The 16,527-nt window shown below is 32.1% G+C and overlaps 2 protein-coding genes across 2 annotated transcripts; both read left to right on the top strand.

Annotated features, from left to right (window-relative positions):
* The first annotated feature begins 514 nt into the window (after window positions 1-514).
* Window positions 515-5,796, top strand: LOC149878432 (uncharacterized). The gene is made up of 3 exons (XM_090072539.1): window positions 515-2,732; window positions 4,110-4,441; window positions 5,734-5,796. The coding sequence occupies exons 1-3, from the start codon at window positions 515-517 to the stop codon at window positions 5,794-5,796; spliced, it is 2,613 nt and encodes an 870-aa protein (XP_089928665.1).
* A 558-nt stretch (window positions 5,797-6,354) lies between these two features.
* Window positions 6,355-15,402, top strand: LOC149878431 (uncharacterized). The gene is made up of 20 exons (XM_090072762.1): window positions 6,355-6,611; window positions 7,160-7,267; window positions 7,897-8,028; window positions 8,178-8,375; window positions 8,661-8,849; window positions 8,934-9,800; window positions 11,243-11,461; window positions 12,038-12,176; window positions 12,424-12,537; window positions 12,643-12,699; window positions 12,803-12,929; window positions 13,032-13,080; window positions 13,163-13,210; window positions 13,335-13,382; window positions 13,472-13,496; window positions 13,658-13,767; window positions 13,887-13,973; window positions 14,409-14,516; window positions 14,657-14,829; window positions 14,906-15,402. The coding sequence occupies exons 1-20, from the start codon at window positions 6,576-6,578 to the stop codon at window positions 15,051-15,053; spliced, it is 2,982 nt and encodes a 993-aa protein (XP_089928888.1). The 5' UTR covers window positions 6,355-6,575; the 3' UTR covers window positions 15,054-15,402.
* The last annotated feature ends 1,125 nt before the right edge of the window (window positions 15,403-16,527 follow it).

The raw sequence follows: 16,527 nt of genomic DNA, 5'->3' as shown, positions 1-16,527 counted from the left end.
TTGCACAGTGTCCTCCATCTTGAAAATGGACATCAATTTAATTGACTACAGACCCATCGGTGGCCGGTCGTATATTCCTCTCGATGACTTTTTGGCAAGCAAAAAAGCAATCATCAACATGGAGAACGAAGACAATGAATGCTTCAAGTGGTGCGTCACCAGGGCGTTGAACATGAAAGAAAAACACGGAGAAAGGATTGACAAAGACTTGATTGAAAAATCAAAAAAAATAGATTGGGAGGGGATTGATTTTCCGACCAAACTCGATCAAATCAAAAAATTTGAAAAAAATAATCCAGAAATAAGCGTCAACGTTTTCGGGTACGAAAAAAAATCCATACACCCTTTGCAAATATCGAAATGCTTGAACAGAAAGCATGAAATAGATTTGCTGCTTGTTTCAGACGAAAAAAAAAATCATTATTGCCTGATAAAAAATCTGAGTCGACTCATTTCATCCCAAGCATCCAACAGAAACGAAAAAAAATATTTTTGCAGAAATTGCTTGCAGGGGATGAAAAGCGAGGATGATCTTTCAAAACATTCGACCTATTGCAGAGAGTACAGCGCAGCACGAATGGATCTTCCTCCAAAAAATTCGTTCATGAAATTTGAGCACATAGAAAGGTCGATGAAGGTTCCATTCGTTGTTTACGCGGATTTTGAAAGTTTTATCAAACCGATGGACTCGTGCGAACAAAACCCAGACCAGTCATACACCAAAAAGTTTCAAAGGCACGTTCCGAGCTCCTTTGCCTTTCACATAAAATGTTTTGACGAAACTATTTATAACAGTGGACCCACAATATCCGTGTCGGAAAGCGAGGATGACGACATTGGCGAATTTTTTGTCTGCAAGTTGGAAAAAGAAATAAAAGAAGTATATGGAAGGATCGAAAGAAAAAGTATGGCTCTCACAAAGGAGGATGAAAATAGTTTCAAATCCGCGACGGTTTGTCACATTTGCGAAAAAAAAATTCTCGATACAGAAAAGGTTCGCGATCACTGTCATTTTACTGGAAAATATCGAGGAGCGGCTCACAACGAATGCAACCTAAAATACAAAACGCCAAAATTCATTCCTGTCGTTTTTCACAATCTGTCAGGATACGACTGTCATTTGTTTATCAAAAAATTGGGTGGAGAAATAACCTGCATCCCATGCAACGAGGAAAAATACATCATCTTCTCGAAAAAAATCACGGTAGGAGAGTACATTGGGAAAGACGGAAAACCCAAAGAAAAAAAAATTGAATTGAGGTTCATCGACAGTTTTAAATTCCTTTCCTTCGGTTTGGATGCTTTGTCAAAAAATTTACAGCCAGAAGAGTTCAAAAACCTCGCAAAATATTTTAAAGGAGAAAAATTCAATTTGCTTCGTAAAAAAGGCGTGTATCCTTACGATTGGGTGAATGGATTCGATAGGTTTCATGAAACGCAATTACCTCCAAAAGAAGCGTTTTTCTTAAAACTCAGACACGAGGAAATAAGCGATGAAAATTACGCGCATGCGCAAACGTTTTGGAACGTGTTTCAATGCAAAACGTTCAGAGATTATCACGATTTGTACAACGTGTCGGACGTTTTGATTCTGGCGGACGTCTTTGAAAATTTCAGGGACGTTTGCATTAAAAATTACAAGCTCGACCCAGCCTGGTATTACACGTCTCCCGGGTTGGCTTGGGACGCTTGTTTGAAACTGAAAAAAATAAAATTGGAATTGTTGAGCGACCCCGACATGCTTCGAATGATCCAAAAAGGAGCCCGTGGAGGGATCAGCATGATCTCCAACCGGAATGGAAAATCGAACAACAAATACATGGACGACTCGTACGATCCAAGCCAACTATCAAAATTCATTCAATACTTGGATGCAAACAACCTGTACGGATGGGCTATGTGCAAACCTCTTCCCACTCACGGTTTCGAATGGATGGCAGAAGACGAACTGTCTGATTGGAGATTGGTTCCTTGCATTTTGGAGGTTGATTTGGATTATCCTGAAAGCCTTCACGATGAACACAACGATTATCCGTTGGCCCCCGAGAGAATGAAAATTGGAAAAGTGGATAAGCTCGTTCCAAATTTAAACGACAAAACCAATTATGTCCTTCACTGCGAAAACCTGAAATTGTACGAACGATTTGGAATGAAAATTTCAAAGGTACATAGAGGTATAAAATTTGAACAGCGTAAATGGATGAAACCGTACATTGACCTCTATGAACCGTACATGAACAACTCGGTTTTTGGAAAAACAATGGAGAACATTGAAAAAAGAGTTGACGTGAGACTGGTAACAGAAAAGAAAAAAGCAATAAAATTATCGGCGAAACCAAACTACGACCGGCATACGATTTTCGACGAAAACTTGATTGCCGTTCACATAAAAAGGACAAAAATTTTTTACAACAAACCAATTTATTTGGGTATGTCCATTTTGGATTTGAGCAAAACCTTAATGTTCGAGTTCCACTACGATTACATCAGAAAAAAATATCCAAGCAAAGCAAAGCTGTTGATGACAGACACAGACTCGCTGGTTTACGAAATAGAAACGGACGATTTTTACAAAGACATTTCCGACGATGTGGAAAAAAAATTCGACACAAGCGATTTTAGCAAAAGCCATCCAGCCATTCAAAGAGCCGGGTTCAAAGTTGGCTTAAACAAAAAGGTCATTGGGATGTTCAAAGACGAAACCGGAGGAAAACAGATTGAAGAGTTTGTCGGTCTCCGGTCAAAATTGTACTCTTACAAAATACATCAAGAAAAACAAGAAAAAAAAATGCAAAAAATGCAAAGGTGTCAAAACAAAGGTCGTCGAAAAATACATTACCCACGACGATTACAAAAAATGTCTCGAAACCAAAAAAGAAAAAGTAAACAAAATGAACGTCATCCGATCCCATTTGCACGACGTTTACACGGAAGAAATCAACAAAGTCTCTCTCAGCTCCGACGACGACAAAAGAATCATTTTGGAAGATGGAATACACACGTTGGCTTATGGTCACTACAAACTAAAAGAAAAGGAACAAAAGGTAAGTGCCAAAAATGAGGAGGCAAAATAAAAAAAGGAAAAAAATGAACAAAATAAAAAAATGAACAAAATAAAAAAATGAACAAAATAAAAAAATGAACAAAATAAAAAAATGAACAAAATAAAAAAATGAACAAAATAAAAAAATGAACAAAATAAAAAAATGAACAAAATAAAAAAATGAACAAAATAAAAAAATGAACAAAATAAAAAAATGAACAAAATGATCAATGTGGAAGGAGTTATTTTACCGAACGAGGCTTTGACCAATTTTCAATTGATGGAAGCAGCAAAAAAACTAAAAATAAAAAATTTTCGTGGGGTTTTTGTCAGAGACATATTGCCAAAAAAACCGAGAAAAAAAGAATGCGGGATTATCAACACGGGGGATTCGAGCACTGGAGGGTTTCATTGGGTGTGCTGGTACAAAGACGGAGACGCAAAGTTCAGCTTTGACTCTTACGCTCAACCCCCTCTCGTCGAGCTCGTCGATTATTTAAAAAGCCCCGTCTTTTACAACAGCGAAAGGGTTCAATTTGGAAACACGTCTTATTACGGTCACTTGTGTCTTTACGTCTTGAAAAAATGTGAAGAGGGAAACAGCTTTCAAGACATTGTCAACACCCTTTGGTGATTGCAGATTCGCTTGCGAATTAAAAAAATTTTTTACCCTTTTAAAAAATGATTGACAAATTCAACAGAAACGAGTTCAGCGCTTATTTAGAAAATCTTACCGCAGACTCAACAAGCAACGTTTATATAAAAACGGATGGATCCAGCACCATCACTGCAGACATTGATTTTAACTCTCAAAAAATCATCAACCAGGCAGAACCAACCAACTCGCACGACGCCGCCACAAAAAATTACGTGGACACGCATTCGACAGGAGGAGGAACTGGAACGGTGATTGGAGCTGCGGACTTGGATTTAAGTTTTCACAAAGCGATCAATTTGAACGAACCGACAAATGCGCAAGACGCCGCGACAAAAAGTTACGCAGACGTTTTGTTACAAAAATCCAACTTTTTAGGGCTTGTTCCAAATTCAAGCTTTTTGTCCTTAGGATTAAAATTGCAAACGGTAGCATCAGCCGCCACGACAACAGTTTTCACTTACTCAGATGGACCTGGTGTTCTAAGAAGGTTATGGTTGGCTCTCAGTGGAAACTTTCCTGGAAATGTTTTCATTCGAATATTTACAGATGGCGAGATTAACGTTGGAAATTATTCAAAAACCACGGAAGGAATAGGAGTGGACAACACTGGACTTGCTTGCGACTTGCTTTTTTCTCCCATCGGCGGACCTTTTTACGCCAATTCTTTGCAAGGATGTAACGTTTTAAGCAACACTTCGTTGGGAGGATATTTTACTCTTGACATGCCGTTCAGGACAAATGTCAGCATCCAATTGATCAAAAAAAATACCTCTACAATCACTTACTGGATTCAACCGTTCATTTCCACTCTTGCTTCCATTCCTGCCTCCATCCCTCTTTTCAAACTTTACTGCAAGACCTTCAGATATTTAAACACTACATACGGAAACGAATATGTTTTGCTTGACACAAATGGAAAAGGAAATGGAGTTTTTCTAAAATACATCAGGATGCACATCATCGGCGCTTCTGGAAGCTGGTGGGAATCGAGAGTCAGAATGTACGACGGCAATTTACCTCCTGGAAACGGAACCGTTCTCAGTCCTTGGACACCTTGTAATACAAACAATTATACTACTTTTTCTGGATATGACGGTAACAGCAAATGCATCTTTTCCTCGTCTGGATTAGAAGATTTTTATTTGTCTTCTTGGAACGGATCAAACGTATCCTCGTTCAACAACACATCGACTGGACTGCTGTTACAATCCAGCTCAACCATAGGTTCCACCACCACCATTTCCTTTTACAGAAATTTTGCAAATGCAGACTCCATGCCCAGCGTCGCAGCCAGAAGAAGGCTCGTCGTCACTCTCAACTCCGGCGACGCGCAAGTCGGTCATCGTCATCGTCATCGTCATCTTCGCTACCCCTCACCCTCGTCAGAAATTTTCATTACAGAAAAAATTTTTCAACCCGCGATTATACAAAAAATCATTTTTGGCTCAAAAAATTTTCAACCCCGCGATTATACAAAAAATTCAAAACGGAGATGAAAAATGGTTTTGTCCCAGAACTCTCCTTTTATAGTAGTTATATAAAAATAATAAAATATACAAAATACAAAAATAATCGTGTGCCTATTGTCCCCTTTTCAATTTTTCAATTCTACTTGCAAATACATTTTCTTTGCTTACAATCAACTTTTTTTAAAACTACAATTATACTACTTAAAAGGCAGATAAATTTGCTTTAAAACATGGAAAAAATTGTTCAAGTTGTTTATGTGGTTCTTGAACTCTTTTAAAAACCAAATTAGTCATTATCATTTCATACAGTCTTCAAGTACAAGAAATTTGTGCAGAGTAACATGCATATAGTACCGCGGATATTTATTTAGAAAAAGAGTTTTGGTTTCAGAACAATGTTTTTCAAACTTGATTAAATTAATATTATGGCTGGAAGATAACGTTCTTAACAAAATGCTGAAATTTTTAATGAGATTAACGTCCAATTCCGTAATCGCAGCTCTTAAATCCGGCTTCACAGAGAATCTGTGAGCTATTTTTTTATCATTTATATTTCTCTAAAGAGCTGTGTTTCCATCATTTATGTTACTCTAAAGACGGTGAAGCACGGTGGGGGTGATATTTAGGCATGAGGAGCTATAACCTGGCATGGTATTGGTCTGCTAGTCAAGTTAGATGAAATTGGATCAATACAAATATAAAGAAATATTACAAAAAATATGCTGATAACCTACCTGTTACTTGAATTTTAATGCCTTAAAACGACCAAACCATATTGCGAGGCTTATAAAAACTTGGCGTAAGGAAAATGAATGTTTTAGAATGGCCACACTAAATTCTCGACCTGAATCCGATTGAGAACTTATGGTTCTATTTTGGGATGACTTTTACAAGATAAACAGACCTTTCACAGGCTCATTTTCATATTCGAATTTAGAGAATACCTTTACAAATTTAAAATAGTCACAACTAAATTGGTATCCGGTAATTATATTGATAACAGGGCACATTTTCATATTCGAATTTAGAGAATACATTTACAATTTTAAAATGGTCACAACTAAATTGGTATCCGTTAATTATATTGATAACAGCTATTTTATAAATCAGTTGACGCTCTTATAATTTTTAAATGCATTTTGTTCGTTACCGCATACAACTTTTTTAAATTTCAAAAGGCGCGTGATGATGTGATCAAACAATAAAAACAGCCAATCAATAAGAGTTAAAGTGAAAACGGCTCAATTTTTAAATCCAGAAACACCTAATCATAACATTCCATTGCACATAAACTTACACAAGTCAGTTTTAATTAGAATTTTCATAGTGGTGGACTGTTAAAAAGCTTTTTAATTCAAATTTTTAATATAAAGAAAAGTTCAGCAATTATAAAGAAAGCTCAATAATGACGAGTGCCGGTAGAGTCGATCCATTTACCCAGGTAAATTCAGTGTTTTTGTGACTTAAAATGCTCAAAGTGTAATCTTTAACTATACTCACACTATATCACATTTATAAGGTGGTCTTTTTTTACTTTGTATTATCTAGTTCTTCCAGATCTCTTCTAAATTCTATTAATGGCGTAGTTTTGTGTTAATTATGACTTCTGTCTGCATGGCTTATATTTACTTATACACTTTTCAATTTTGTATCAATCAAAGCCATTTTATCTGAAAGTTCTTTTTCTATTTTTGTAAAGTTGTTATTGAAAAAAATCTACAAATTTCAGAAATTGAATAAAACATTTTAATCTTAATCATTTAAATTTTATGGTCATACTTTTTATTCTGAAAACAAAAATATAATCATATACAAATAATAAAAATAAATACAAATAATCAAAATAAATAAAGATATATTTTTTTGATATAACTTTAGTTTCTCCTGTCACTTACAAGTTTTTCAGTATAAATATCTTTCATACTTTTGTTATTTCATTTAATAAAAAAAAGCATGTCATTTAAAGTAAGTTTATACTATTATTTGCAGAAACTCTTGGAGCGAACAAAAGCACGGAAAGATGCCAGAAATAAATTGCAATCTACAGCTGTTGCACAAAGGAGTCCTTTAAAAAGTATTGAGAATGATATGGTAAAGGTAAGTTAACTTGAAAATTATATTACAACTAAAGAGATATTTAAAAGTATTTCTAACATTAAGAATGTAGAGTACTTCATCTAAGTTGCAAATTTTTACTTTCCACCCATTGAAGTAGTAGAAATCCTTCCAATATACCATAATATAAAGACTTTTATTATGGAAATATAGTAGAAGTGAAGCAAATCTCAAGTTTTATAAATGATTGCAAAAATAGTAAATTACAATATTAATTGCTACTCTTTAGTCAGCTGATGTTTATTTTGAAATATTATTGTCTAATTAATACTGATTATATTTATTGTTTGCAAATAAACTTTGGATCAGTTGATCAATTTGAAATAAAAGTTTGGCATGTTTTAAAAAATTAATTTTTAGTTTACTAATGATTGAAGTGTCAATAATGGCAAATTTTTATTGTAAATTAGTTCAATCTTAAAAAAAGTTAAAAAGAAAAGGAATATTTTAAACTTATACATTTAATAGTGTAAATGATGAAAAAAGTTATGCTGGTGAAATTAAGAGCTTATTAATCCTTGATGTATTTTAATATCTGTTAAAAAAACATCTAATCTTTGTGTTATAATCATCTTCATGCATATAAAGCCTTGTATTTTTGTTTAATTTAGAATGAACTAGAAAATTCAGAAAAGGCAATTAAAAAAAGACCCTCTTCTGAAGGCTTCGATTCAAGTTTTGAAAAGAAAGCCAAAAGTGAAGTAGGAGATCCTCAAGTTAAGGCAGTTGCATCTTCTCTTAAGGTAAAAGTATCTAAAGAAATTTTGAATTAAATTTTTAAAATGTTGGTCTAAAAGTTGTTTTACTAAACTCCATACCAACTTACCAAAGTAAAGTTATGGTGGAGTAAAGTTTAAATTTTTTGTTAAATAATAGTTTTCTTTTTAAATAGAACCGTCTTGCACATTTAAATTATGATCTTAATGAGCGTAATGGAATAGACCAGGAAGAAAAGAAACGTCAAGATGAAGTGGAGGAGTTGAGAAATCAAAGAAATAAAGAACGATTAAAGCAACAAGAAGAAGAACGCGCAAAGAAAATCCAAGAGCGAATCTTTGGAAAAAACCATGCTTCTTCAGTGAGCTCAAAAGTAGGTTTGTTCTAACAGTAGGCTTAATCATCATCAATGTTTAGGGGAAATGTTTTACTCTAGTTTCAAACAATTTTCATGTTAAAGTCAGACTTTAGCATGTAAATAGAGAACAAATAAATGGTTGTCAATTAAAATTTCTAATAAATTGAACTAAAATCTGTGAAAGTGTTAGGTTTTGCTTAATTCATCTCATGGGAGTTTGGGAGTCAACCATTTCTCATTTAGACTCATCATCAATATTTTAGATTATTTGAAAGTTTGAGATTTGTAAATTTTTTATAGGTTGAAGCTTGTGTTATAAATAAGCCCATAGCAAAAGAATCTGTGATTCAGAAGTCATGCAATACAAAGTCAAAAACTGAAGTAGTTGCTCAATCAGTTATTACAATAACTGATGAAAGTAAAGCTAAGCCTACAACACAAAAACTAAATTTCCAAAATAGTAGGGAGAGTGTACAAAAAGATGTAGAGGTAATTTATTTTAGTTTAACATTTTTAAAATTTTTTATGCTACATTAAAAATGTGCAACCTTTTGAATTTTACTGTTTTTTTAGATTGCTTCTGTTGGTGACAAAAAAAACATCTTTGAAGAAAAAATGAAGGAAGAAAGATTAGCAAGAGAAAAGGAAATTGAGACTGAGCGAAGATTGAGACAGAAAACACCTAGGGCTCTGTCTGTAGATATACCTGAAAAAGTGGCAAAAAAAGTAAATAAGAATTTAGATAGTAATGTAAAAAAAGTGATTCCTTCTAAAGTTACCACAGATGATAATACTGATAATTCAAAAGGCAACACAAAAGATCAAGAAAGCATACATTTGAATCAACCAGCTGATGTGTTTGATGTACTTCACCAACAACTTTTGGCTTTCAACACTCCCCCTAAAACTGCTGTTCAAAAGACTGAGCTCTCCAACAATTGTAATAAGGAAATTGAAGAAATTTCAAAAAATTTTACTGGAGATATAAATTCACCACAACCCATTGATTGCACTGATGATACACAAGTAACTAATTACACATTACCATCAGAAACTGTGACTGAAATGGCTGACACTAAAGCTTTTGATATATCTGGGATCTTACAAGCAGCTAATGAAAATATAGATGTTCAGCTACGTACCGATCGAACACCATATCGATCCTCAACAATGAAGTCTCAATTGTCAACAGTTCCAAGTATGCGACCTCTTATTGATGATATTGATGTTACTCCTGTGAAGCATTCAGAAGTTGAAGAAGAAGATGAACCTTCTGAGTTTGCTAAGCAGTTACAGTTGAAAAAAGAAGCAATTATTCAGTTAGGCAAAGAAAAAAATCTTAATTTAGAATTAAAAGTTGATGAGAAGAAAGCCATTCCAACTAAACCTCCACGACTTCCACCTACTTATTCAGAATTTCTTTCTGCAGAGCCAACAAAGGTACAGTACTTTTAAAAAAAATAGCATCATTAAGATTTTTTAGTCTGATCAAAGTACCATAAAATGAGGATAAATGATATTGATTTTATTACTATTATTATTATTATTATTATTATTATTATTATTATTATTATTATTATTATTATTATTATTATTATTATTATTATTATTATTATTATATTTATTTGAAAGAAAAGTTGTTCTTAGATAATTTTTGAATCAAAATCATGCTAAAACATAATATCAAAAAACATGTAAAGAAAGTAAGGAATCAAAAATTATGAACCGAAGTTAGAGTAACAACAAAAGCAGCAAAATTATTTAAAATAGCCAATGCATGTTTTTTTTTAACAACTTATGCATCACTTTTGCATCAATTTTACTAAATTGTTGGAACAATTTGTAAAACTGATAATTGAAATCTTTTCTAAATTATTTTCAGCTCTTGTTTCAGGCTATTTATGAAGTTTAAATAGACCATTAGTAACTTCTTTTTCCACCTATTTCCAGATAGATTTGATTGGATTAAAGTTTTAAAGCAGGCCAGGGTATTAGATTTATTCCATTCATGCTTGGTTGGTGCAAATTGTGCTGGAGGAGATACAACTTGTTACAATTGCCCTCATTTGTTTTGATCAATCAATATTCTGACATAAACCTGTTTAGGTTAATGCATTAACCTACTCTATTAAATTTAAAATAGCTCAAAGTATATTCCCATCATCAATATGCAGCCTTGGCACAACAACGGCAGCAATAATTTTCCAATTTTTTAAGAAGAATGTTTTTCATTTGAAGTTACTTTCAATGAAAGTTACTTACTTTTCTATGGACTAAGTAACTTTCTTTTTACTCCACCTTAATCTTTTATGCCTTTCTTGATGGTTGCATATACACCAATGTTTTTCTAAGTTAAATGTTTCTCATTGTATTTGAGGAAATACCTTTTTCATAGTTCTTGTTAAAGCTACTCATAAGTTCATGATATCTTACCCTTGGATTGGCTTTTACTTGACCAAATATAAAACTGTTCTGTGGTTTTTTAAGGCCTTCCAGATCCTGTATTATGTCGGATGCTTTCTGTCTTAAAGTCTTTTTAGAGTATTTCTTATCCAGTTCTTAAATAAGCATTCTTCTTGCTTGTTTTTCTATTGCTGAAAATGAAGTCATCTTTCATACCAACAATCTGCTACTTAATTCCTTTCCTCAGATATCATAGATGGCTTTTTTTCTTTCTTTTTTAATGCATACTAAAAAAATCCTTTTTGGAACTTTTTTTTAAACTCTACTCTATGCAAATTTATTGTTAGACTTCATTGCTTCAGGGACTTTTTTCTTTTTTTTTATTCCAATTTATATTAAAAATATTTGTTATTAAAATATTTTTGGAAGTAATGATTTTAATAAAAACAAAATTTTTTTAAAAAAAAAGTATTTTACAGGAATCGCTATTAGATGATCAAGCCAAACAAGTTGCTGATAATTTACCAAAGCATTCAAACCACAACCGCAGAAAGACAAGACGATCTGCAAGTTTCTCTAGTGGTCAGCTGTCACCTATGAAACAATCTGGTTACAACAAACAAGAAAGCTCTAAGTTTAATGCATTATCTTCTTTTGACAAACCTGATAAGGAATTCTCCAAGAAAGATAAAATTCAGGTATTTAAACAAACAAACAAGAAATATTAATGAAAAGCTCATAAAATCTAATAGAGTAATGAATAAAAATTCTTTTGGGGTTTTCAATTTGTTAGTGATGTTTATTAAAAGAAAAAAAAACACTTATGTTCTAACACAATATGACTGTTAAACAAATATAAATATTACGCACTATCTTGACAATTGACTAATAGTTTTTCTGATGTTTCCATTGAATATTCATTATGACAACATATTTCCTGTTATCATAGTTTTTACAAAAGAAATTGTTTGTTTGCATTTCCACTATCAATGTTTGTTTGTATTTCTGACATCAACGTTTATTTGCTATGTGATCTCTTATATTCGTGTAATTTATGTTTGCTTCATTGTTATTTTTAAACTTTTCATCAGACACTGAAAAGTTAAATGTAAATTAATTTGTCAGACTTTTAATCTAATAAAACTGTTCTTTAAAAAAGACGTGGAGGAAATGAAAAAATTTGATTTAAATGCTTTGGTAATTTTTTTTAAACTTTGTCTCAATTTACTCTATCATTATGAATAAGTTTAAAATCAATCTTTGTGATTTCTTAGAGTCTACTTGAGGAGGCAGCTTACCAGCAAAATATAGTGTTACAAACATCACAAGCTTTGAATGTGGCTGAGAGTAGTAATGAAGATAAGCGTGCTTCTCCTGAAGTTATTGAAGGAGAGAGATTACTGTTGTTAGCAAGTTAGTTTTCAAACATAAAGATTCATTTATTACTGACATTTTATTTTTCTTTTTAAATTTTTTTTTAAACTTATATAATATTGTTTTTTTTCTAGGATACAATTTTTGTTTCTTATTTTGATTTATGATGTTTAAAAAAATTCACCGTTTACTTAATAAAATGTTTATCACAATTATGTGATTTATTGTTTACAATATTAAAACTAATTATGTATACTACTATCTTCATCATAAGTTATAATTTCAGCTGAAAAGAGAACAGTCTGCCTTGAAGAAGTGCGCGAACTAAAGGAAGGTACTGAAGAGACTAAAACTTATCATGATAATAATCTACCATGCAATGCATCACTTGCTTTAACTGGTATGTAAAAGTTAAAATCAGTAATTTATTTAAGATATTTTCCTACCAAACATTTTTCATCTCATAAAGCCAAGTAAATCTAATAGTTATTTATCATCTTTAAAGATATCAAGTTACCTCTTCATCCTGATTTTCTAGCAGCTTTAAGAAATGGAAAAATGGGTATGTAAACTTTTTGTACCTTCACTATTATTAGTTAGAATATTTTAAGCAGTCTGATTTTTTTAAAATCTTTAAAACACTGTTTGGTATGTTTTTATTCTAGATCTTGGGGTTTTTCACTTTGTGGTCATAGCATCATGTGGAAGTCGAAGTGTTTATTCTACAAAAGTTGTTTCTTGTTTCGATCAAACTGAAGGATGTGCTCTTCTTTTAAACAGTAATATACTGATGTAAGGTTTATTGACAACCTTTTAAAGGAGTATTATTTTGTAAGAAGTTTTATTTTTTATTGACTAATATTCTTAAACTTGTACTATATCCCTTATTTCTAGACCTAATGTTGCACATAATTTTACAATTACCGTTCGTGTTTTTGGTTTGGTAAGTTAAATTATAGTGTTTATTGATTTTAAAATGCTTTGGAGTTTTGAAATATATTTATAAGTTTAAAATCATATTTCAGCACATAAAAAAAAGTACTGATCCTGCAGCCAAAGTCAAAAAGTTACATGTATGGATTTACGTATTTTATTTTTATTTTTTTTTGTTTTAAATATGCAAGCTTGTCTGTGTTGTGAGAATAAAGTTTTTGGATTAATTTAAGTGAATCTAAAATGGTTACTTTTTAATCTTAGTCATCCAGTCAGTCATCACCTGGAAATTTAAAAAGTTTGTTTGGAAAAGTAAGTTCTTGTTTGGAAATTTAGTTTTTCAATATCATTTTAAAACTATGGCAAACTTCTGATTTTATGTCTTTCATTCTTTCATTTAGAAAAGCAAAGATGAAGAATATTTAAGTAAGTTGATTTTTTAATTCATTTTGTTTTATAAATTTCAAAACATTTTCTATTTTGGTTCAGTTGATAATGTTGATTAGAGAGTGACATGCAGGCAGTAAGCTGAGAGTTTACCATCCCTGTGTCTCTGTAATGTTGATTACAATACTTTGCATATGTAGACAATGCTTCACCACAAACTGTATTCAGGACTAGTAACTTTAAGCTGGTTGGTGAAACCAAAATAAGTTTGGACATGTTAGGAAACGGAGGAAAATACTTGCTTTTAAAGGTTTGTGTTTGTGTGAGATTATAAAAGAGCTTTGTCTTTTGACTTATTAGATTTTTTTTTGTTTATATTTTTTTCTTCGTTCTAATTATTTATTTTTTTCTTTGTTTTAATCTATTTAGGTTCCAAGTAATTGTCCTCTTGAGGGTACACTTCATATTAGAATTGGATGTAAGCCAGAATTTACAGCCAAAGCTACAGGCTTCCTTGTAAGTTTGTTCTTACTTTCAATAGATTTAGTATTTTCATCTTTATTATTATTAAATTGTCAGAGTCGCCGGATGGTTTTACAGGGTGGAGGAGCAAAAAAAGAAGGGAAGGGGGAACAAGTATCAACAGTACAGTCAGAAACTACATTAGTTCTTAAAACATTGAACAAAAAAAAAATGAATATTGAGAATTATAAGGTTATTACAAAGTTCACTTTTTTTTTTTGAAATTATTTCTTGGGATAAATACTGCCTGTTGATTAAAAAGAAAAAAGGGTACATTAAAGCAACTCAAAATAATTGGGAGGAGGAGGGAATGTCTCCTCTGCTCCTCTAGTTACGGCGCCTCTGATTATGAAATGAAAAAGAATACGGTATCCTTTATTATTAGAGTACAAAGTTAAAAAATAATTGACATTCTCTTTATACACGCAGACAGTTTTAGAGGATGTTGGCGGTTATACAGCATGGAATCGCAGATGGTGCCAATTAAAAGACAACAAGATTTGTTACTGGAAGTATCCTGATGATCAAGAGTCTAAGGTGTGATTTTTACGTATAACAGAGTTTTACTAACAAAATATCTACGAAAATTCTCTTTACTTAGCTCCTCTCACTTTTTCTAATAATTCAATGTGTTTTATTATGAATCGTAACGGACAAACTTCGCTAATTTATACAAGGAACCCATTGGAAGTATTGATCTTCGTTATTGCGTATCAAAATCTATTGGCTTGCTTTCACGAGATAAATGCGCTCGTCCACAGACATTTGAGTTAGAGTTAAAGCGCTCTCTTCAAAGTGGAGATGAACCAAATCTAATCACTTCTGTATGCGGGAAAAATGTTTATACAAAGTAGGTGTCTACATAGTATATTTGTTCTTATGTAAAATGTTTGTGCAGACCAGAGGAAAAGTCTTTTGCTTTTTAGGTATTGGATATCAGCAGATAATAAAGATGACCGTATCGTTTGGATGGAAACAATTAATAAACAATTAAGTGATTCGCGTGCCTGGCTGAGCAGAAAAGCTAATAAAAGCCCTGGTAATACAGACAAAGGAAAGCCTGTTCCAGTTTAAGAGCTAGCCTCTTTTTTGCTACCGCTTGTGAAGTATTCATTTTTGGTCAACCATTGATTACTTAGCAAAATTACCGCAGATCTGATTGTACGAAGTATGTTTAGGGTTAATCTTTATTGGAGCGACAATAAGTGGAACGTTTTCGAGATTAGTTGGATTATTTAATTATTTTAGAAAAACATCTTGCCTGAACTCATTTTACCCAGAGTTAATTTTACTTTTGAGTAACTTTTGGTATAAAGTTCAAGTTTACTTAACTTATATTTCATTTTGTATCTTTTCGATTAGTTTTTTTTACTTACGTTTGGAAATGAGTATTTGTAAATAAATTATTTTTTCTTAACTCAAATGACCCTTTCGTTTTTCTTTTTTTTCTTTTTTTTCTTTTTTCTTTATGCGGCGATATTGGAAAATGTTGTTTTTCAACATCGCCACTTCCATCCATTTTTTTGAATGGTCGAACAGCAAACTCTACGGATTTATAAATGCTTTGGTTAGATTTGTTGTAATTTTTGTGCAATCTTCTTAATCTTTCGCTTCTATTTGTTGGTCTTATTTGGAAACCAAACGTGAATTCTACTCGACCCTTTCATGCGCACAATTGGGCTCGCGAAAAGGTCTCTATGTCATGTAACCTACTATCTCAGATTTAACACAACAGCTTCATACTTTATCAAAATGATCACCTACATTACATAGTTTATCTTGTAGTTAATAAATTTTAACACTGTAATCAAGTGGGTTTTTACGATAATGTTAGTTCAAAATCCCCTATTTTAGGGGATTTTTTTCATCTTTTTTTTGTATTGTTTTCGTTTTACGTGTTATTGTAAAACCATACATCTTGGGTGATTTAAGGCCAGTCTGAGAAAATTTCGTTTTTTTTTCGTGTTATTTTTGTTTAAACGCGTGTGACGTGTTTTCATCTCGCGGGATTAATCGCATTAAGAGTTGGACGTTGAGTATACCATTATCAAAGGCCGACAATAGATAAAAATATACATCTATCAAATCTATACATTCATATTTAACAAAAAATAGTACTTTATTTTTATTAAATATAAATGATTATATTCACCTATTTAAAGTGTAAGTTCTTATTGAACTTGAGGTTCCAAAATATTACATCCTTTATAGCAGAAACAAAATATTAGTCCTTTAATTTAAATTTAATGGAAATCAAGGAAGAAATTTAAAAAATTTCTCTCTTATATTTGTATAGGTTTTATTTAGACCCACCACCGATTAAGACTTCAAGGTTGACTAAAGACAAATAGTTGAAAAACATTTGGATTAATTACTTAATTACTCTTATCGACTTTATTGCTCTAAGTGCCGTTAACGATGATTGCTTCTTTTAGTCTTGTTGGGGACAACGCCGGAAGGTTATAAAAAACGTCGGATTTTCTAATCGTACCACAAATCACTAGTTGTACAAGTGGATGATAACAATTATCGAAATGTACTAGACTGA

The sequence above is a fragment of the Hydra viridissima genome, unplaced genomic scaffold, assembly GCF_058129835.1.
Source record: "Hydra viridissima isolate aposymbiotic clone 2 unplaced genomic scaffold, HvirCarnegie_v1 scaffold_15, whole genome shotgun sequence".
Classification (NCBI taxonomy): Eukaryota; Metazoa; Cnidaria; class Hydrozoa; order Anthoathecata; family Hydridae; genus Hydra; species Hydra viridissima.
This window is presented reverse-complemented; position numbering and strand designations above follow the sequence as displayed.